This window comes from Tenrec ecaudatus, chromosome 14 (assembly GCF_050624435.1).
Source record: "Tenrec ecaudatus isolate mTenEca1 chromosome 14, mTenEca1.hap1, whole genome shotgun sequence".
Taxonomy (NCBI): domain Eukaryota; kingdom Metazoa; phylum Chordata; class Mammalia; order Afrosoricida; family Tenrecidae; genus Tenrec; species Tenrec ecaudatus.
The window spans coordinates 69,744-90,692 of record NC_134543.1 but is presented as its reverse complement, the minus strand read 5'-3'; the positions used below and the strand labels follow the sequence as shown (position 1 = coordinate 90,692).

At 55.4% G+C, this 20,949-nt stretch overlaps 3 protein-coding genes across 3 annotated transcripts; 1 reads left to right on the top strand and 2 right to left on the bottom strand.

Annotated features, from left to right (window-relative positions):
• The first annotated feature begins 2,826 nt into the window (after nt 1–2,826).
• TMEM121 (transmembrane protein 121) lies at nt 2,827–4,223 on the top strand. Its single transcript, XM_075532101.1, has one exon. The coding sequence runs from the start codon at nt 2,962–2,964 to the stop codon at nt 3,910–3,912; it is 951 nt and encodes a 316-aa protein (XP_075388216.1). The 5' UTR covers nt 2,827–2,961; the 3' UTR covers nt 3,913–4,223.
• An 11,995-nt stretch (nt 4,224–16,218) lies between these two features.
• On the bottom strand, nt 16,219–17,889 carry LOC142426259 (5-hydroxyisourate hydrolase-like). The gene is made up of 4 exons (XM_075531751.1): nt 17,824–17,889; nt 17,451–17,590; nt 16,681–16,816; nt 16,219–16,308 (listed from the first exon to the last, which is right to left on the bottom strand). The coding sequence occupies exons 1-4, from the start codon at nt 17,887–17,889 to the stop codon at nt 16,219–16,221; spliced, it is 432 nt and encodes a 143-aa protein (XP_075387866.1).
• Nucleotides 17,890–18,141: 252 nt separating this feature from the next.
• Nucleotides 18,142–20,767, bottom strand: LOC142426121 (cadherin-3-like). The gene is made up of 4 exons (XM_075531592.1): nt 20,611–20,767; nt 19,553–19,728; nt 18,910–19,005; nt 18,142–18,159 (listed from the first exon to the last, which is right to left on the bottom strand). Exons 1-4 carry the CDS (start codon nt 20,765–20,767, stop codon nt 18,142–18,144), a joined length of 447 nt encoding a protein of 148 aa, XP_075387707.1.
• Between the last annotated feature and the right edge of the window lie 182 nt (nt 20,768–20,949).

Sequence of the window (20,949 nt, the reverse complement as noted above, 5' to 3'; positions counted from 1 at the left end):
GGCAAGATTGATGGACACAGTGGCTGCAACAATGGGCTCAGGCATTGGAACAGTTGTAAGGGTAGCACAGGACCCGGCTTTCATTCTGTTGTGCAGAGGATCACTGAGCCGTAACCCGCGCAGCACAGGAAGGGCTGGTCATGCTTGGTAGTGGGTCAGTGAAGAGGACAACCTCAGGGTTTGGACTGAACTGCAACAACGGGCTCAAGTAGAACAATTGCAAGGGTGGCACGGGAAGCCCAGGGAGGGTTTCCTTCTGTTCCACACTATCGGTGTGAGTTGAACAGACTCCGTGGCACTTGGGGACAGCAGAAGCTACCTTTGTTTTCTGGTTCATAGTCCTCACCTGCATCTCCCTAACGGGTTGCAACAACTGCAAACTGGGGCTTTGGGCCTACCTTCCCATCTCAGCCTTGTTCTCCTCCTGGTCTTGAGGGCTGGGAACACTGAGGAGCAGACGTGCTCCCTGCTTTGGGCTCACACAGGACGACCTCGTTCCTTAGGATAGACACACTGGGATGGGACACACGCACTCCCCCACCCAGCCTGCACCCTTGCCCGACTGGATGCATCTCACCTGCCACTGCACCCTTTTCCCTGTTTGGCATAAACCACGGATGCTGGGATTTCTCCAGGGAGGGACAGAGCACCTCAGTCCCCAGCTCTCTGGACAGGACCCAAGGCTCCACCGCCTTCTAGTTCCGCCCGGGAGGTGGCCCTCCCCGCTGGCTGCCGTATGGCCACCCATGGGGTCCAGTGGGACCAACCGCAGCGAACCCGGTGGCCGGCCCCGCCTCCACCTCCCGGCCAGCTCCGGGGGCGTGGGCTGGGGTCTCCCTAGGCTGCCCACTGGCGGTGAGTGGGGTCCATGCGTCCCAGAGGACGTCCTGGGCTTGAGCCTGGGGGACTGCGGTGGAATTTCAGAGCGTGAAAGAGGGTGAGGACCATCGGGCAGAGAATAGGGGGGTGTGCCGCCTCCCCGAGCCGCCCCTGCGCAGTGGTGTCGCCGTGGACAGGTGCTGATCAGGGCCCGGGTTTGCCCCCAGTCCCTCAACCCCGTCAGGTAGCCAGGCAGGCGTGGGGAAGGAGCGGGGGCGGGGCGGGCGGCGCGGAGCCCGGAGCCGCGGCCGGTTCCGTGTCCAGCGGCGCTCGCAGGTGGCGGGGCGGCCGGGCTCGCGGGGCGGCGGGGCTCGCGCAGCGGCGGTAGGCGCGGAGCGGGCGATGGGGCCTAGGCGAGGCCGGTGCCCCGAGGCGCTACCGGAGCGGAGTGGGGGCAGGATCGGGCTGGGAACGGGGCGGTGGGCAGGCCCTGCTGGGGCGCGACAAGCGGGCTGAGCCGCTAGTAACTGCGGTCTCCATGGGCTCGCCGCCTTCAATCCCCAGCCCGGTGCCTGCTGAGCATGGCGGAGGGGGCAGAGGAAGACCCCTTACAGGGCGCAGGTTGGGGCACTGGTGGCTCCAAAGTCCCGAGGCTCACCCGGCGACGTTGGGCGTGGGCTTGGAGCCAGGTCCTGGGGGAGAGAGGCTGGCAAGGCATGGGGGAGTTGTGGCTGGCCCAGGCTGGTGGGCTCTCGGTGGGGGTAGTGCCACCACCGCCAGGTACTCAGCTAGGCTTTGGCAATGGACTGCTAGCCTGGCGGTCCGATCTGATCCGGTCCGTGGGGCTGGGTGCGAAGGGAAGCAGCTGGGGAAGGTCGAGGGATGGAGAGTTCCCAGGCCTGTTTGTAGGCCTGGAGGTGTGCTTGCTGTGTCAGGAGATGTCATCCCAGAGGCATGGAGATAGGTGCCTGTGTAGGTGGGGAGAGCCTAGGAGGCATGGACCCACTAAAGATTTGGGCACTCAGAGCAGTTGGGGGTCATGCATGGGGCTGGAGCTGGTCTGAGGAAGGCACACCTAGTGTGTGCCTTGTGCTTGCTGTGGCCAGTGGGGCTGTGTTATCACCAGGGGCTGACCTGCAGCCTTTACAGTTCTGAGTGACATTAAAATTTAATATCTCTCTAGATGAGGCAGTACATAGAGGCCTTGGGCCAGAGGGCTTTGGAGGGGTAAGTAGAGGGAGGGAATGAGGCTGGCCAGGAGCCAGTGTGGGTGAAGGATGCAGGAGGCAGCACTGACCACGGGGCAGTCTGTTGTTTGTTAGAGGGGTGTGAGGGATGGGTTGGGGTCCGGGAGCCCAAAGAGGGTCTCAGTGAGTGTTATAGAACACTGAAGAGGGAGGAGGTGATTGCAGGGGATGTGGGGTGTACAGGGCAGGCCAATTAGAGGCACCAAAAGCAATGGGGAGCCAGGGCAGCTGGTGGTCCAACATAACGGACCAGGTAGCACAATCTCCAGGGCTCAAAGGGCTCACAGTCCCAGGGCCCAATTTGGGATGGGGGTCTTTTCCGACCTGTGGCAACCGCTTAGGCGGTCCTCCTGGCCAGTGAGGATAGGAGGAAGGCTGAGTCTTGAGCAGGCAGTTGTCCGAGCCGCGAGGGCCGGTGGCGTGGGCCCCGCAGAGAGCACGGAGGCTGTGCGCGCCAGCCAAGGATGAACCACTTCCGTTCCCTCGCTGCCCTGGCGGCGGATGGCGGGAACGAGGCCTCAGGCCCCTCGGCTCCTGCTGGAGCGCCCCCTGGGGGCCTCACTTCATGCGCCAGCGCGCACGGGGCTGGGGCTGGGGGGAGGGGGGGGCGATCCAACGCAAAACGAACTCCTGGTGCCAGAAATGGCCTGCCCCCGAGGTGGAGCGCACCCTGATCTTGACTCCTCTGGTCCTCCTCCCCTCAGGTGCTGAGCTCGCCGGTCAAGAGCTGTGGCGTCCTCTGGGCAGCCAGCTAGCCCTAGCGCCGGACCACGCGGGGCCATGTCCGCAGGCTGAGCGCCAGCGCCCCACCGCACCGCAGGCCCTCGCCTCACCTCGCCTCGCCTCGCCGCCCGTGGGGGCCGTGCGTTACCAGGCCAGGCCCGCGCGGCCGACCATGGTGCTGCCGCCTCCGGACCGGCGCCACGTGTGCCTGACCACGCTGGTGATAATGGGCAGCATGGCTGTCATGGACGCTTACCTGGTGGAGCAGAACCAGGGCCCGCGCAAGATCGGTGTGTGCATCATCGTGCTGGTGGGTGACGTGTGCTTCCTGCTGGTGCTGCGCTACGTGGCCGTGTGGGTGGGCGCCGAGGTGCGTACAGCCAAGCGTGGCTATGCCATGATCCTCTGGTTCCTCTACATCTTCGTGCTGCAGATCAAGCTCTACTTCATCTTCCAGAACTACAAGGCGGCGCGGCGCGGTGCAGCCGACCCTGTGGCACGAAAGGCGTTGACCCTGCTGCTGTCCGTGTGTGTGCCGGGCCTCTTCCTGCTGCTCGTGGCGCTGGACCGCATGGAGTACGTGCGCACCTTCCGCAAGCGCGAGGACCTGCGCGGCCGGCTCTTCTGGGTGGCGTTGGACCTGCTAGACCTGCTGGACATGCAGGCCAACCTGTGGGAGCCACCGCGCACCGGGCTGCCGCTGTGGGCCGAGGGCCTGACCTTCTTCTACTGCTACATGCTGCTGCTCGTGCTGCCCTGCGTGGCACTCAGCGAGGTCAGCATGCAGGGCGAGCACATCGCGCCGCAGAAGATGATGCTCTACCCGGTGCTCAGCCTGGCCACCGTCAACGTGGTCGCCGTGCTGGCACGCGCCGCCAACATGGCCCTCTTTCGTGATAGCCGCGTCTCGGCCATCTTCGTCGGCAAGAATGTGGTGGCGCTTGCCACCAAGGCCTGCACTTTCCTCGAGTACCGACGCCAGGTGCGCGACTTCCCGCCGCCCTCGCTCGCCCTGGAGCTGCAGCCCCCGCAGCGCAACTCAGTGCAGCAGCCGCAGCCCTTGCACGGGCCGCCCGGGCGCCCACACGGGCCCTCACCCACACGGGACGCCCTGGACACGTGACAGGCCGCAGGGGCCCCCTCAGGACACCCGGGAGGTGGAGAGACCAGCGGTTTGCATGGGATGGCATGGGGTGGGGCAGGCTCCCCGCGCGGGCTCCCAGCTGCTGCTGCAACTCAGGAAACCCTCCGAAGGACCTCGACCCCTGGGGGCCTTGCCGGCTGGCCCGCCAGCCCCACGGTTTAGAGCAGCTGGTGGGTCCTGAGGCTGAGTTGAGGCGGCCTGCCTGCCTGCCCGCCCGCCCGCCTGCCTGCTAGGCTGTCAGGGTAGAGAGGGAGGGCAGGGTGGGCGCTGTTCTGCACCCCAGTGGAGGCCTCTGCCATTTTAAAGACTTGTGTTTACAGTTTTGTATTCAAAGAAGCACTGTTCTCTGCCTGTTTTGTGCCCGTGTCTCCCACAAGAGTGGCTGGGCAAGGGTGTGGGTGTGGTGGCAGCCGGGTAGGTCCACTTCCCTGACTGCTAGACGTCCTTCCAACTGCTGGTTCTTGGGTGCTCTTGAGTGGACCAGTATGGCCCCTCACCTCCCACTCACTGTTCTCACATGGACATAGTGGGACACCAAGCCCACTTCAACCTTGGACATACCTAGGCCCATATCTGAAGCCCCCAAAGGGTATTCCTACCTTGTATGTCTAGCCCCCACACCCCAGGCCACAGAGGTTCCCAAACCCCCAGCCCTCCCCAGCTGAGGACACCCCCCATTGGACAGCCCAAAGCCAGGTGAGGGCTGGGCTCAACTTTTCACCCAGGTTGGTGCTGCGTCTTAGACTTGACCCTTGGCAGCCCAGATGAGACAGCATGCTGTTATCTTAGAGGGGAGGGGCACCTCACTGGTGCCCTCTGCTGATTGAGGGTGCAGTCCCTGGCAAACAAGCCAGGCATAGGCTTAGCTACTAGGGTGCATCCTGCAGGACTGCTCCCTCAGGTGATGTGAGCCTGTGGGCCAACCCAAACCAGGAAGGTCCCTTCCCCCATGTGCACCTTCAGACTGGTCTCTTTGATCTCAGACCTGATGAGGGTGGGGCACTGGTGATATTAGGCCAGTGGGCCTGATCCCAGGAAGATTCCTGCCTGCACCTTTTCCCAGGGCGCATCAGTCTGGATGGCACACCTACTGCTGGCCAGCTCCTGTCCATTGCTCCCTCTGTGAGTAAGGACGCTGTCTGGTTCTTTATGTGAACTATGGCCTGAGCTAGGTTGCGTCTGTGGCTGTCCAAGACAGGAAGTTCCTCCCAGAAGCACCCTGTGCCCAGCCAGCTCTGGGCACCCACGTCCAAAACAGCTGCTCACAGGGACCATCCTGAGGGGTCTGGTAGTAACCATGGACTGTGATCCTCATGCTGGCCTCCCAGGAACCTGAGACCAGTGTCTCACCTCCAGCCCCACCCTCCTGACCCTCATGGCCGCTAGTGAGAGTCTGGCGGTGTGAGCAGGCACGTGAATCCGGGCAGGGGCCAGTGCCAGGTGTGTCAGGGATCTGTTGGATCTCCACATGTGGAGAGTGGAGGGGCTGCCCATAAAAGCATTGGGGGGGTTGGGTAGGGGGTGTAAGGGTGTTGTATTGGGAACCACTGAGGAATGGGTCTGGATCTGGTGGTCACAGTAGGGGGAGGGGGTCTGAGTCTCCCTCAGGCTTCCCTGCCTCAGCTTGTTCCCTCCCCTATCACAGAGCATGGCAGGCCCTGCATCTCACTGGCGATGAATCTATGGGGGGAACAGAGCAGGGGCTGGGAGAGGGAGGGCCTGGGGTGGAGCCCAGGTCTCCAGACTGCTCACACCTGCCCTGACTTCCTGGCTCATGGAGTGGGCCTGACAGCCAAGGTCGTGGGTCAGCTGCCACCTGGTATCTCTCATGTCCAGCATCAGAAGGGCGGTGAGGACTTGCCCACCCTTACACCTGAGGTGAGGAGGGAGCTTCCTGCCCCCACACACATCCCCAACCTCCATCAAGGAAGTGTCCTCCCAGCAGTGCTCAATGCTCCCCCCTCCCCCCGCCCCTTTCAGCCCAGCAAATCTTACATGAGGTTTAAAGTCCTGGCTTTCCTTTCACCTGTGGTTCCCCCATCTTCATAGACATTTGCAGTCATGTGCCGTACACACTGCACCCGCAGGGTCTGCTTCTGAAAAGAGGCAGACAAGCCAGAGTGCTGAGATGGAACTTTATTTGGGACCTTACAGACAGATGGGTAGTGTCACTGAGGCACCCAAAGAGGTACGGGGTGTCCCATGCAAGTCCACCACTGTCCAGTCCATCTCAACTCAGAGCACCCCTGGAGGATGGAGTCGAACTGCCCCTTAAGGCTTCTGAGCCTGGAACTCACTCTTCAGTGGGGCAGACAGCTGATCACTCTGAACCATAAACTGTGGGTAGCAGCTGGATGCCTTGCCCAATGAGCCACCAGGGCACGTTGTGTGACGTGAAGGGCTCAGATGTGAGCACACCTGTAGGGGGACCAGGGAAAACACGGTCTGACCTATCTTTGTACCAGTCAATGATAATCCCTTGGAGGAAGTTGAGGCTCTTTGCTCCATGAAGTTACAGGCCCACACATCACAGGGGCCGTTCTCTCTCCTACAGGGTGGCTGTGAGTCCGAGTGGAGGGGCTGGCAGGGAGTTTGGTTGTTGTTGCGAAGTCACCTGCTTGCTGTGTATCTTCTTGACCAGGTCACTGCTCAGTTAGGGATGCAGCTTCCTCTCAGAGTTCTGTGCAGGGGACATCTCCTGGACCTCACTGTGTGCCCTTCCTACTGGGTTTTACAGCCCCACACAGGCCTCCTCCTCCTGGTGTCTGCCCTGAGCCTGGGAGGGAGGAGAGTTATGTTACTAGGGTCTTATGCCCAATGTGTAAAACCCACACCAACAGACAAGGCAAGTGCAACAAAGTGTTCCTCCCTGACAGCTGTGTGATGCCAACATCTGTCCAGGCCATATTCCACCATGTGTGTGTCTGCAGACCCGGGCACCCTGCTGTCCGAGTGCTGCAACATCACACCCTGGTCTGAAGGTCAGAGCCCTATTTCTTCCCAGAAGCCACCTAATCTGTGCTGATGGAGGTCCAGGTCGCTACTGACAGCCCACTCCCCTCTGCTCAGATGGTCTGGTTCTGCCTGGTGTGCTCCTGTGGGGCACCAGTGGGAAGTTGCGCTCCTTGGGCGTCCTTGGCGCACATTGTCTTCTCCCTGTGCTTGTTATCCAGGGCAGGTTGAACAGAGAAGGCAGACACAGGCCGGCAGGCAGGATCTGGTTGTGGAACCCTCAGCCAGGGGGCTCCCGACACAGATGTCGAAATCACTGTAACCCCTAAAAGAGTGTGGGGCTGGTGCCACACTGCATGCCTCGGACCTAAAATGGAAGCTTTGTCCTTCAGTTCCCATCTCTGCCCATCAAGAGTCATCTCCCATGTGGGCACGTCTGTCCCAGTGATTGCTCAGTGTCCCATCATTAGGAATGCACAGACGATTGCCCACAAGAGCATGCCCAAAGCCATCTCACTTCCAGCCCCACCTTCCTCACGGCAGCCCACGCACTCCTTGTTCCAGCTCCCCAATCCCTCGACCATGCTGTGAACATTTCCAGCATGAGGAGTGGTGAGCCTCGCAGAAAGAAGTGGGTGAGGTATGCTCTTCCCAGCTGGGATATGACACGGCCACGCTCAGTGGGGGAGTGGGTCACAGATTGGGTTGCTCACCACCAAGTTTAAAACTTACCCCGGCTCCTCAGCGGCCTCCTGCTCCCATGAGACTTGCCAGCCTCAGAAGCCCCTGGAGGCCATCCCCCACACAGGGTCACTGTGGGTTGCGATGGACTTGATGGTGGGCAGCTTGGTCTTGGTTCACCTCCTAATCCTTCAACTTGCTAGTCAGGGTATCCCCGCTGGGCATGCCATCCCTTGCACCCAAAGAGGACCTGCTTGTCCTGTCACTCACCAAAGTGGAGGGCTAGATCTGGTGTGTCATTGTGGCTGGTGTCCCCAAGCTAAGAGTGTCATCTGTCCCCACGGCCACTTTCTCTCCATATTGTCCCATGAGAAACATGGGGTGGAAGAAATGCTGTGCTCCTGCCACATTGGCATCTGCAATCCGAGTCCCTTGGGACCTGCCACTGCCCCCTCCCCCCCAGCTTGTGGTTCCCACCAAGGGGTTTCTCTCAGGGGTGTCCTGTGTGATAGTGCAGGTTGGGTGGAACCTGGTTCCTGCACACATGCTCCCCTCTCTGTCCCCATACTCATATAGCTTCCACAGGGGTGGTTCACTAATGCTTCAAAGGAAGGTTGCCCCACCCCCATCAAATCCCCAACCAAACACAGCGCCCTTGTGTCAATTCCAGCGATCCTGTAGGACAAAGGGCATCTTTGCCAGGTCTCCTAGCCTGGACATCTCTAGGGAAGCCCACTGCCACCTCTGTCTAGCTCGGAGCGGCTGCCTGGTGGGTTCAAATCACGGGCTTTTCTGTGAGCTACCCTGTGCTCAACCAGCACCCCCTAGGCGACTTCTCCCGCACTTGTTGGAGGTTTGTTCCAGTCTTCTGTTGCTTTGGGACAAACGATGGTCTGAAGCAGGCGGGCCTGTCTAGGTTTTCATTTGTTCCTTAAGGAGGCCCTTTTATTCTTTTCAGGCATCCTGAGAGTTCCAAGGTAGAAGAAAGTGCCAGCCTATATGTTCTTTTCTAGGCCTTTGTGAAGTACGTCTCTCGATTTTGATTTATCTCTTTAGGAGTGTTTTACATGGTTTCCCACTTCCCCTGGTCTGAAAAGGTGGCAGTCTGACCAGCTTGGAGAGGGCCACGTGTACATCTACAGCGGTCATTGGGCATCTGTGGATAGCGGAAGGAAACACTGCCTCGTCTTGCGTCATCCCCACAATTGTGATGAAGCCCAATGTTTCGGTCACTGAGTCAATCGGACCTTGTTGAGGACCAGCCTCTTCTTTCGATGCCCTTTCACTTTAGCGAGCATGGTGTCCTTTTCCAGGGACAACATGTAGAAAGTATGTGTGTGAGGTGAAGCCTTGGCATCCTCGCTTCTCCTGAGCTTGCCGACTGTCCTTTGCTGCAAGACAGGTTGCTTTAATCTCTGGCAGCCTGTGGTGCTTCCCACAGTCGTTAGCAGCACCATCATCCAAACGCTGCAGTTCTTCTGTAGTCTTCCTTGGTGTGAGATAAACACCATGGCTTGACCAGGCACACCTTAGTCCTCAATGGGACGTCCTTGCTCTTCAACCCTAAAGAGGTCTCTGGCAGCAAATTTACACAACATCTCGTTTGATCTCTTGACCGCTGCTGCCACAAGCACTGGAACCCAAGTAAATTGAAATCCTTGACAACTTCAATCTTTCCTTCTGTTTATCGTGATGTCATCTATTGGTCCACTTCTGAGGATTTTGGATTTCTTTACATTGAGTCGTCATCAGTATTGAAGGCTGCAATCTTTGATCTTCCTCAGCAAGTGCTTCAAGTCCTCACTTCCAGGTGTCATCCGCATGTTACTGGTTGTTAGTAAGTCTTCCTCGAATCCTCCTTCCATGTTCTTCTGAATGTTGTCCAGTTTCTCAGACTATTTGCTCAGCATACAGACTGAATACATATGACGAGAGGCTACAGCCATGATGAACACGTTTCTTGATTTTAGACCACACAGTATTCCCTTGTTCTTAGTCCATGGCCAGGTTCCGCATGACCACCACCAAGAGTTCTGGAACTCACTTTCTTGGCAGATCTCGCCATATTTGTCATAATCCACACAATCAGATGCCTTTTCGTAGTCAAGAAACCACGATCCCTGTCCTCCCTTGGCCCCTCCTATTTTCCGCTTTCAGCCAAGATCCGTATGACGTCAGCAACGTGATCTTTGGGACCATGTCCTCTTCTGCATCCAGCTCAAATTTCTAGCTGCTCCCTGTTGATGTATTGGCACGACTGTTATTGATTTATCTTCAGCAAAATTTTACTTGCATGTGATATTGATATCGCTCTTTAATTTCCTCATTCTCTCGGGCTACCTTTCTTTATAATGGGCACAAATATAGATCTCTTCCAGTTGGTTGGCCAAATAACTGTCTTCCAAATTTCTTGGCCAAGGTGACTGAGTGCTTCCAGTGGTTACTGAACCATTTCAGCTCGCATTCTCTTAGTTCCTGGAGTCCACAGTCCCTTCCCACAGGTGCACTAAAAGGGATTCCTGCCCACCTGGTGAAGTCCATGTGCGTTCAACTGAAAAGAACCTCTGCTAGTGAGTCCATCCCAACACCTAGCTGCTTTGTACTGGGCCTCTGAGGTGGTCGATCGTGACGGGAGCAGAGAGCCTCATCTTCCTCCCTTGGAGCAGCTGGTGCTTTGAATCATTGACCTTGGAGGTAACTACGCACACACCTTTTAACCCAATAACCATGCATGTTGCTCAAGAAAGGTATTTATAGTGAAGTTGTTGGTTTTGCAAAATCCTACCTTGTGATCTCCGGCTTCGTTTCTGTCAGCTTAAGGCTGATGGATCCAGTCTTCTTGCATTGCTTGAGTTCAATATCCTATCCGGGCCTGCCTGCTTCGCTAAGCTCCTGAGCTGCTGACTGTTGGTGACTGACCCTGCTGTTTGCTGCCTGTGAGCAGACTGCCTGCATCACCCAAGGGAAGACTCCCTCGTGAACCCTTGATAATTTATAAATTATTCTCATATCTTACATTGACTGTTGTTTTCCCCCTTTGGGGTGAGGGCAGTTATGTGTCAATCACTGTGAACTGTTCCCTCCCCTTCACCTACCCTCATGGTATCACTACCCTCATTATTGTTCCTGAGGGGTATATTTGTCCTGGATTCTGTGTGTTGAGAGTACTTATCTGTACCAGTGTACATGCTCTGGTCTAGCTAGATTTGTAAGGCAGAATTGGGTTCATGATAGTGGGCGGTGGGGGGAGGAAGCATTAAATAACTAGAGGAATGCTCTATGTTTCATCAGTGCTATACTGCACCCTGGCTGGCTCGTCTCTTCCTTGTGAATCTGCTGTGAGGGGATATCTCATTGTTTACACATGGGCGTTGGGCCTCCACTTCGCCACCTTGTTAAAATTGATGATTGTTTGCTCTGCATCTTCTGATGCCTGATACCTGATCCCATCAACACCTCATGATCACACAGGCTGGTATGCTTCTTCCATGTGAGCTAGGTTGCTTCATCAGGGGAGTTTTGTCCAATAACTGACACATTTATCTGTACTTTTTTTTCCTTTCTGCTCCAGAACTCTGATGACAGGTAAATTTTTCTTCTGGATAGTGACCCACATAACCCACATAACTGTAGGCCCTATTCAGATGTTTTTGTTCTTTTTTCTCCTTGTTCCTCTAGCAGATTCGTACTGAGAGATTTGTCCTCAAACTCGCTAATTCAGCCTTTCACTGATTCCATTATACTCCTTTGCTCTTTAAATGCATTTATTGACTTCTGAAATCTTAGTGTTACCCATTTGGATTCCTATTTGCTTTGTTTTTAATGGTTCCTAATGTTTCATTTGTTTTGTCAGATAGTTCATCTACTATCTTCAAGAATTCTAAAAAGTTTTATTGGCACATGTGTTAGGCAGGGTTCTCTAAAGAAACAAAATCAGGACACTTATGATTATGTTTATTCATATAGAGGATAGATTTATACAGCACAAAGGAATATAACAGCTACTGGTAATTAGTCCACACAGCAGTATAGAGGGCTCAGTTCAACTCACTTCTGTTAATATACTGGAAGTCTTTCACTTTTTGAGGGCTGTTGATCCAAGGTCAAGGAAGCAACAGCTGAGTCTTCCCTTGGGTGATGCAGGCAGTCTGTTCACAGGCAGCAAACAGCAGGGTCAGTCACCAACAGTCAGCAGCTCAGGAGCTTAGCGAAGCAGGCAGGCCCGGATAGGATATTGAACTCAAGCAATGCAAGAAGACAGGATCCATCAGCCTTAAGCTCAAGCGATGTTCCCACCAGCAGTGTGGCAAAGTAGGTCTCGAAGGAACCTCAAGCTTAGTGACAAGATCCACAGGTTGGCTGTCCCACAGGTGATGTAGGTCATAAGTTGAGGCAGAGAACTAGCTAAAGCAGTCGCTCACTGGTCCAATCACCATAGAGCAAGAGAGGGAGGGGTAGGCCTTGCTGAGCCATTTGTCTCTTTGCCCTCCAATCAAACGGCGACCTTATTAATCCCACATGTTCCTACTGACCAGGTTGGCACAATAGACCTACCTATCACAGCACTTCATGCACATATCATATAATTCAATAGTTCAATCATATCAAGAAGAGCTGTAAAAAAGTTGTACAATCATTACCACAATCAACTTTGTAACATTTTCTTCTTCCTGTACTTCTTGTTATCCGTGTAATTTTTTGTCTATTGTGGCAAAAATAAATGATTTTCCAAATTATTCTACCACCATTGAAATTAACTCAATGCCCAAAGACTCTTTCTCCTTCACTCATGGTAATCACAAGTCAAGTTTTTTTCCTTTAATAGTGTTCTTAATATAATATTCACATATCATACACTTCCATAATTAAATCCCCTTTAAAAAGAGATATACATGTATATATCTAGATATAAATATGTGTATATATATTTATATATAGCATCACAATCAATTTGAATGCACCCTTCTGTATTCATTGTTTTCTCTCCAATACCCCTCACTCTCACCATCCAGCCCACCCCCATCCCTGATAAACCCTCGCATCAGTTACTGTCCCTGTGCATCCACTCCTGCGGCTTCATAACTGGGAAAGATCACAGAAACAATAAAAAAAACAAAGAGAAGAAATGAATAGTAATAATAGCAAGATAAAAACAAAGAATATGAAAGAAAATACCACCAACAATATTTTAAAAGTCAGAGAAGAAATTTTTGTTGTGGATGGAACAGGTGAGAACTATTTGAGCCTCGAACAAATTCAGGTTTGGTCAAGGGGGACGGCAACGTACCAAGTCTCATATCACAAAGGGGTTCAATCCACCATAATCAAGTTTACAATAATCTCTAATAGTAAGCAGTCCCTCACCTGTGGCCAGAGAGGATCTGCCAGAAACTTCATCTGACCTAATTCTCTGCAGATGGATTTTGGGCTCCCACTGTCTTCCATAACCTTTCACAAACTGGATGTTTACAATTTAAGCTCTGAAACTTTTCCTTTCATTCTATTTGGATTTTGTTATGTGTCGTCTTTGGGTCCCACAGTGCTTCTTCGATGTGGACTTAGTCGACGGCTCAAGTAGATGGCTCTTGTTTGAATACAAGCCTTTAAGACCCCAGACACTATTCCAATTACACTTTGCTGTAGCACCCTTATCATCAGTGATTCTTTCATGAAGGTGAGTATCCAGCAGAGCCATGTTCACAAGAACTAACTTTTCTTGGATTGGGCCTAGAATTATGTGGGAGGCCGGAATCCATTTATTTGCCCCCAGGTTGTGAATGGCTCAGGTTTACTTTGGTGGTCATATTATGACAGAAACAAAACCCAACAAGAACAACCAAACACACACACATCAAGCCAAAATAACCCCAAAATATTGTCAAAAAAGGAAAACGATGATTGAATTGATAACATTAGTAATTTATCCAATGGCATAAAATTTAAGGTAACGTTGATATGAACACTTAATGTGAGTATAGTTTAACTGTGAGCTGCAATTCATGAGTTGTTGCTCTGTAAAGATTGATTTCTTAATTGATCAAGCTTTGTTTAACTGTTAGGGTGAGGGTTTGGTTTGGGGTTCGGGTTTCAGGTTAGGGTTAGGGGTTAGGGTCAGGGTCAGGGTTTAGGGTCAGGTTCAGGGTCCGGGTTTAGGGTCAGGTTCAGGGTCAGGGTTTAGGTTCAGGTTCAGCTTTGTGTTTGGGTTAGGTTTAGGATTGGGGTTGGGGTTCAGGGTTCAGGGTTCAAGGTTAGGGTTAGGATTTAGGGTTTAAGGTTAGGGTGTTAGACAAGGTTCTCTAGAAAGATAAACCAGATTGCTGATAATTATATATATATTTATAAAGATATATATATAAAACATAAGAAATGAACTGTTAAATTATAAAGCAGTGCAAATGACTCAGTGCAACTCATTCCCCTGAGAGAGTTGTGAGACACTGGCAGTCCTTCAAGTCTTCAGGGCCACCAAGTAGTCCTCTGTAGAGAGAGCTAGGCTATCCCAGCACAGGCAGCAAACAGCAAGGCAGGTCACCAACCGTCAGCCAGGTCAACAACTGTCAGTCCCCAGCTCCAGAGATGTACATTCCAATTCTCTGGTGAGACAAGTCTTAAAGGGACCTCAAATTATAGTGACACAGTCCACGGGTTAGGTGTCCCACAGGTAGTGCACTTGCAAATTGAGGCACAGAACAAGCAAGGCACCTGCACACTGGTCCGATGATCAAAGAGTGAGGGACAGGAAAGGTGAGGCTCACCGAGCCATTTATCTCTCTGCCCTTCAATTAATCCCACATGTGTTTATTGGCCAGGCTGGCACAATAAACTGACTATCTCAGTTAGGGTGAGGGTGAGGGTGGAGTTAAGGGTTATGGTTTAGGAGTTAGAGTAAGGGTTAGGGATCAGATGAGGGATCAGGTGAGGGTGAGGGTTTGGGTTTGGGTTGGGGTTGGGGTTGGGGTCGGGTTCAGGTTCAGTTTATGGTTAGGATTAGGGTTCGGCTTTAGGTTAGGGTTTGGGTTCATGTTCATGTTCAGGTTAGGGTTAGGGATAGGGTTCAGGTTCGGGTTTGGATTAGGTTAGGGTTAGGGTTCTGGTTTGTGTTTGGGTTCATGTTCAGGCTCAGGTAGGGTTCGGCTTCAGATTTGGGTAAGGGTTAGGGTTCGGGTTTGCCTTCAGGTTCGGGTTTGGGTGAGGGGTTGGGGTCAGGTTAGGCATTGGTCCCTCGGGGTGGGTGAAGCTGTGCTGGGCATGGTGGGGGCTCCCAGGGACAGACCCTGAGGTAGGGATGCACCTGTCCCCTAGGCCTGCACACTCAGACCCAGTAGCAAAGTGCTTTTCCCTGGAATTAGAAATGGGTGTGGGTCGTGCACTCACCCTCCCTCAGGTCCACTGTGGCTGTGTGTCAGGGTGAGCACTGATGCCAGCCTGTCTCCTCCCCCACAGGACATCTTGGAATCCAAAAAGAGCACCATCAAGGACCTTCAGTACGAGCTGGCCCGAGTGCACAAGGTTTGCAGCTGCCCCCCTAGGCCCGGCACATCTGGGAGAGTCATGCCCTCCCCCCCGACCCAGCACATTTGGCCAGAGTTCTGATCTCATAAGGTCCCCAGAGACCACCAGCCTTGTCAGGATGAGGACATCACTCTGAGGGCAGCCGGTCATGGCCCCAGTCCACCAGGATGGAGTTGTTACCCAGAGCCTGTGGCAGCCAAGGCTCCACTGTCCTTGACTATGTGTCACTGTCAAGAACCTTGGACGGAGCACACCCCAGGGGAGGTGTGGCTCACAGCATCCTCACTTCAGGCCCTGTGCACCCTCTCCATCCTGGGGCTGGGGGGCCTGTATGAGTGTATGAGTGCACATGGGTCCTTCGAGGATGACTGACTCCACGCCCTTTCCCACCAGTGTCCCACTGCATGCCTCCAGGGCAGACCACTCAGCTGGAGTTCGTGCCCTGTGTTCTGGGCGCGAATCTCTGCCCAGCAGCTGACCACTCGCTCAGTGATCTTGCACCTCTCCTCCAGCCAGCAACTAGGGCCTCCATGGAATGCCAGTCTCTGGTCCTCCTGTGTCTGACTTGCTAAAATCCCACAAAGGCCGTGCTGTCCCCAGTACAGCTGGCCCCCAGGTCCGGTAACACAGGAGGGACTCTGCCCAGGTTCTCTTACACTGCTCTTCCTGCAGGCGCACAATGACCTCCTTTGGACCTACGAGACGAAGCTCCTGGCCTTCGGGATCCCCATGGACAACGTGGGCTTCAGGCCCTTGGAAGCAGCCATTGTTGGGCAGACACTGGGCCAGGGCCCTGCCGGGCTGGTGGCCACCCCTACGTAGCCATTGAAGCCCCATTGTGGACAGCCCTGATTCACCAAGTGGGTGGGCTGATGTTTTTGAGATTTGTATGGTTAACAATGGAAAGTTTTCCCTTTGATATGTGTGTCTCCTTGCCTGGCCTTTGTGGGCCTCTTTCCCTCAATCCCCTCCAGGGACCCTCCTCCAGGAGCCCCCATTACCTCTCCCCGACCCATCACCCCAGTCCTCACGTGCCAGTGGACTTTTGATACCTGTTGACACTTCAGGTGAGGAGGGGTTGCAGCCCGACCTTCCATGATTCATGGGACCAGCCCTGTGGCAGCCCTTTCGTCCTGGGCGCTAGCTCCCACGGTAGGTGGTGTAGGACCAAGGACTCAGGAGCAGGGGCACGTGGAACTTCTGCATGTCGTTGGTGATGGTGAAGACCACCTGAGACGAGGGACAGACCCTGAGGGTGGAGCCCCATGCTGTCCCCGACTCCTGGGAGGGCCAGGCTGAGGCAGCAGCTTGCCCAGAGAGAGGGTCCCACAGGGCAAAGACTCACACTGGCCGAGAAATGGCACTGCTTGGAGGGTGGTTCTCAGCTCCTGTGACCTCAGCCCGCAGGTGTCTGAGTCACAGCAGCCGGCTCCCTCCAAAGCCTGACCCAGGGGCAGGCCCAGCACAGGCGCATCCTCACAAAGCCTAATGAGGCCGAGGACCTATGTCCACCTTTGTTTCAGGAGCTCAGAGCAGGTGCCTGCACCCTCCCCACACACAGTGTAGAGAGGCTGGCGCCCCTCGGGCAGCTGGGACCCTTACCTCCACGTAAGGGTAGAAGGTCTCTTGCCCGCGCTTCCTCCAGTAGCCTTCCGTGTTGAAGGACAGCTTGTAGGTGCCCCGCTTCATCTGGCCGGGCTCGAGGAGTCCAGGGCAACGGCCGTCTGCATTTGTGTAACTGCAGAGAAGACAGGGCTGGGTGAGGCTCTGTACTCCATCCCCTGACGCAGCTACACAGGGCCCTGGGCTGGGGCATGGGGGAGCGGGGATTGGGGGGAGCTGATTCGAGAAAAGTCGAAATGCAGAGAAGCAAGGACGAGCAAGGTGCACTGCCTCAGACTGGCATCTAGCAGGTACTTGCCAGGTTCTCCGAGCACAGTGTGAGTTGTTACAAACTAACACAGTGGCTGTGCCACTCTGTACACGCTCTGTACACTGTCTTACTGCGTGTGGCTTTCCAGTGTAGCTTTCCAGTCCACGTGTCCCTAGCATCTGAGCATTTGTGCTTGGGCAAGGTGACCCCATGCCCTGCTGGGCTTCTCCATCGTGCATGGGGTGTGAATGGGCCTCCAGACCCTCCTCAGCCCTCAACCGCTCAGCCACGCCCCACTGGGCCCTGCTCAGGGAGGAGTGGAGACCCCTCCGCTATCCCCTACAGGAACATGCAGTCAGTGCATGACTGGGGCACTGACCTTGTTCCCAGGTGAGGCCCTCCCTCCAGCCAGGTCAGACCCTCACTATCCAGATCCTCAACCAGACCTCGCCCTACAACCTATTCTGGGATGGAGGTCCTGCCATGGGCCCCTTCCTACCTTTGCCTGAGCTCTGTCCACTGCTGGCCAGACCCCTCCAGCTGGGACAGATGGAAGCTGAGGCCTTGGGCTGGCTGCCCAGATGTGGTGTCCAGCACGTGTGTGGTCACTGGGCTGCTGGGGGGATCCATGCTGTTCCCCTGGGCCAGAGTTGGGCGGAGGGGGAAGCTTGTCAGAATCTTGTGCCTGTGGTCCCCACTTAACCAGGAGACCACAGTTCCAGTTGAATCCTCCTCCCCAACCTGATTCCTGAGGGCCCAAGGGTGTTAATACCAGGGGTACCTTAATGAAGCTTGACTCCCTCACCCCCCACTCCCGTTCTTGGACCCCGCCGCCCACCTGCACGGAAAAGTGCTGGTAGGTCACCTGGGACTCTCACCTTCTGGGTGCCCAGGTGCCCCTGAAGCGGCTGCAGCCTGGAGGCAGCCCCTGAGCTCATGGCCTCGGGTCTGTCCACCTGTCCCGGCACCAACAGGCCAGCCCAGCGGCCGCTCCCCGGTCCGACCCCCGCCCCGCCCCACCCGGTCCTCTGCCAGGGGTCTCTCTTGGTGGTCCACACACCTTCGGTTGTCTGTGTCGGAGGTTCTTCTGGTGGAAGTTAGAATCACCAGACCGGAGAGTTGGGTGGGGGCGTGGCCGGTCGACCTCTCCACCCCACCCCATCCCGCCCAGCCCACGTGGGGCAGGGGGGCTAGTACATGTAGGGCTCCTGCAAGGGTCCCCCGTGAGCCAGGTGAAGTTTGGATTTGGACACTGCCCTGGCCTGCCTCAGTTTCCTTCCCTGTACCCTGGGTTGTTGAGGGGCGTCCGTAGCATAAAGGGAAGCTTTCTGGGCTGCTTGACCCTCTCTTCCCAGATATTCCTATGGAGGACCCTGCTCCTTGCGCCCCCTGTTTGTTGGAGAAGAGCTGCAGCCCACTGGGTTGCCGATGGATGATTGTTTTTAGGAAGTAGATCTCCAGGCCTTTCTTTAGGAAAGGCACCTGGGGTGTACTTGACCTTCCAGCCTCTGAGCTTGCTGTACACGCCCCCTCCCCAGAGACTCCGGCACAGAGTTGTCTCTAAATAAGCTTGTGTGTGTATGTGTGTGTGTGTGTGTGTGGTGCATACAGTCTGTACAGAAGGAGACTGCAAAAAGGTGGTAGAACAATGAAATGACAAGATCATGGAAGCTCCCCCCACTTTTGCAGCCCCCTACTGTGTGGAAGCAGAGGGGAGGGGTGTGGGCGCCAGCCGAGTACAACGACTTGGCAAACCCTCGTCTTCCCCAAGGGGGTTTCTCTGTGATGAACTCTGGGCAAGGGCTGAGCCCGCTGCTGTCCCCACGCCCAGTCACAAGCGGTCTGCTCACTGCAGAGGGAACTGGGCAGTGGCAGTCAAGGCCCTGTGATTTGGTGGACACTGCCTGCAGCGTGTCATTGCCACCAACGCATCGTGGCGTTGGGTGCAGTGGACTCACCTCAGAGAGGATCATGATGACCACCCGGGCTGTAGTGCTCAGGCCAAACCCTTGGAAGTCAGTCGCTTGAATGTTCAGGGTGTACTTGGGCGCGGTCTGTGAGCCAAGCACATGAGTTTGTGCTGGGCATGGTGTTGGTGGGGGTTCATCACACTCGGGTCCCCCAGTTGTCATCATCAGGCTGGGGCCCCTCCAGACACCTAGTCACTCGCCCACCATGCTTCACAGAGACAACTCGCACATCTGCTCAGGGGACTGCCAGGTCCTTCCCAGTGCCAGCACTGTGCTTGGGTCTGGGACCCTGTAAGCACTTCCTGGGGCTCATAAGGGGTCTCTAGTCTCGCCAAGTTCCCTGCCTGTCTGGTTCTGTGGGAGGCGAACCTGACTCCCTGCCTGCTAAATGGGGTGTGCATGTCACTCTTTCACTCCGTACAGGCCAGGCTTCAGAACAGCCAGGCACTGTCTACAGGTGCCTGGGCCGACAGTCAGTGCCTGTCCTGGCTGCTGTGCTCGGCATCTGTCCACCTTGTCGGTGGTAGTTCTGGCAGGTCACGGCCCAGTCTCATCTCTCAGGTATGCCTTCTGATCTGCCAGCGGCTGCATCTATGTGACCACCCCACCCTCTGGGTCCAGAAGCCCTGACCTCTCGGTTCAGAAGTCCGACCAGTACGGCAATAACCCCAGGGTCTCGGTTAATGGCAAACACGGTGCCACGAGGCAAGGATGGGTCTTGGCTGAGGATGGAGTAGGCAAGGGCTGCATTGTCGGTGTTCTCGCTGTCATCGAGGTCGGTAGCTGTGACCTGTATCACTGAGGTTTCTGTGCGGATGGGAGTGTGGTTACCCTCACAGCGGCCAGCACATACCTCTGAAAGCAGCTCTGTCCCCTACTGCTCAGCAGCTAACTGCTTGGCAAGGCTAAGAAATTAATCCATGGCTGTAGCCCTTTCCACATTCTTTGTTGATTGTTTTAGAAATCTTTCGGGCATTTTCAGACCTCCTGTCACTGTGGAGGACCCACACCCATACTCGTTTGTTTCGGGGGCATCAGGGCCTGTCTTGTTGGATGTCAACCCACAGCTCCTGCTTCACTGTCCCTCAGGACCCCCGCCCCACACTGGTCAGGGGTCCTGGCCATTGAGGAGGTAGGTGGGATGTTGCCTCCTGGCTGCTAGAACCAAACAAGTGCCCCGAGGGAACCTGAAACTGCCTGTATGAGTTAATCAGTCAACTGGGGCTGGCTGAGGAGGCCTGGGACAGGAAAGGGGGAGACTGTGTGGCCAGCAATCAGTGGCCGGCAGGATAAAGACACAGATGTTGAAGGCCCAGGCTGCGCAGGCAGCTCTGTGGGCAGCCACGGAGTAAAGAAGGGGCTGGGGTGGGGCTGGGGGAGGGGTGCCATGAGGGTCCCCAGCAAGCCCTTGGTGGGCATCTCCCGGAAACGTGAATGGCCTTTGTCCAGTTTGTCCACCTCCACAAGTGCCCGAAGCCCCTCCCTCCCTGCTTACCTTAGGGTCTCAAAGGATCTCGAAGCCAAAGGGAGCCTCCTGGGGCCCCAGGGCTGCTCTCCACATTCAGAGCTGACACTGTCCCTGCGGCCTCCCCCTGGAGCTTAGGACTTTCTCTGTTCTGCCTGCTTCCAGAATCTTCCCGTGTCCCTGATTCTGCCTCCAGTGCCCCTCGTCCCTGTCAGTGCAGTCACCCGGGCTGGCTTTTTCCATCACAGACCCCTCAAAGACCTCCTGGGTGAACCTAGGCCTGTTGTCATTCTGGTCCCTCACCGAGATCACAGTCTCCTGTGGGTCTTCGATGGCAGTGCTGTCCTCTGCCGTGGCGTGGAGGAAGAGCTGTGGGTGCATGATGGGGGAGTGGGTGGGAATCGGCCTTGCAGGGCACCAGGGGGCACTTGGCATGGCTGTCTTCCTGACATCTGAGGACAGTGTGCAGGTCCCACTGATGGGGACCATTTAGCGTGCATCCCTGCTGCCTGCCGGGCCTGGAGAGACCCACTTCCTCTCATATCTGTTGCTGAGCACGGGGA

What these genes read in the sequence shown, in the direction of transcription:
- LOC142426121 (XM_075531592.1), bottom strand. Translation starts at nt 20,767, where the DNA reads ATGCACCCACAGCTCTTCCTCCACGCCACGGCAGAGGACAGCACTGCC. An exon ending in GATGGAAAAAGCCAGCCCGG is followed by an intron (nt 19,729 to 20,610) that starts GTGACTGCACTG and finishes CCATCCGCACAG; the next exon opens with AAACCTCAGTGATACAGGTC. An exon ending in TCGGACTTCTGAACCGAGAG is followed by an intron (nt 19,006 to 19,552) that starts GTCAGGGCTTCT and finishes CTTGGCTCACAG; the next exon opens with ACCGCGCCCAAGTACACCCT.
- TMEM121 (XM_075532101.1), top strand. Translation starts at nt 2,962, where the DNA reads ATGGTGCTGCCGCCTCCGGACCGGCGCCACGTGTGCCTGACCACGCTG.
- LOC142426259 (XM_075531751.1), bottom strand. Translation starts at nt 17,889, where the DNA reads ATGAGCTCAGGGGCTGCCTCCAGGCTGCAGCCGCTTCAGGGGCACCTG. An exon ending in TGGGCACCCAGAAGGTGAGA is followed by an intron (nt 17,591 to 17,823) that starts GTCCCAGGTGAC and finishes ACTCTGGCCCAG; the next exon opens with GGGAACAGCATGGATCCCCC. An exon ending in CCTTCTACCCTTACGTGGAG is followed by an intron (nt 16,309 to 16,680) that starts GTAAGGGTCCCA and finishes CCCTCGTCTCAG; the next exon opens with GTGGTCTTCACCATCACCAA.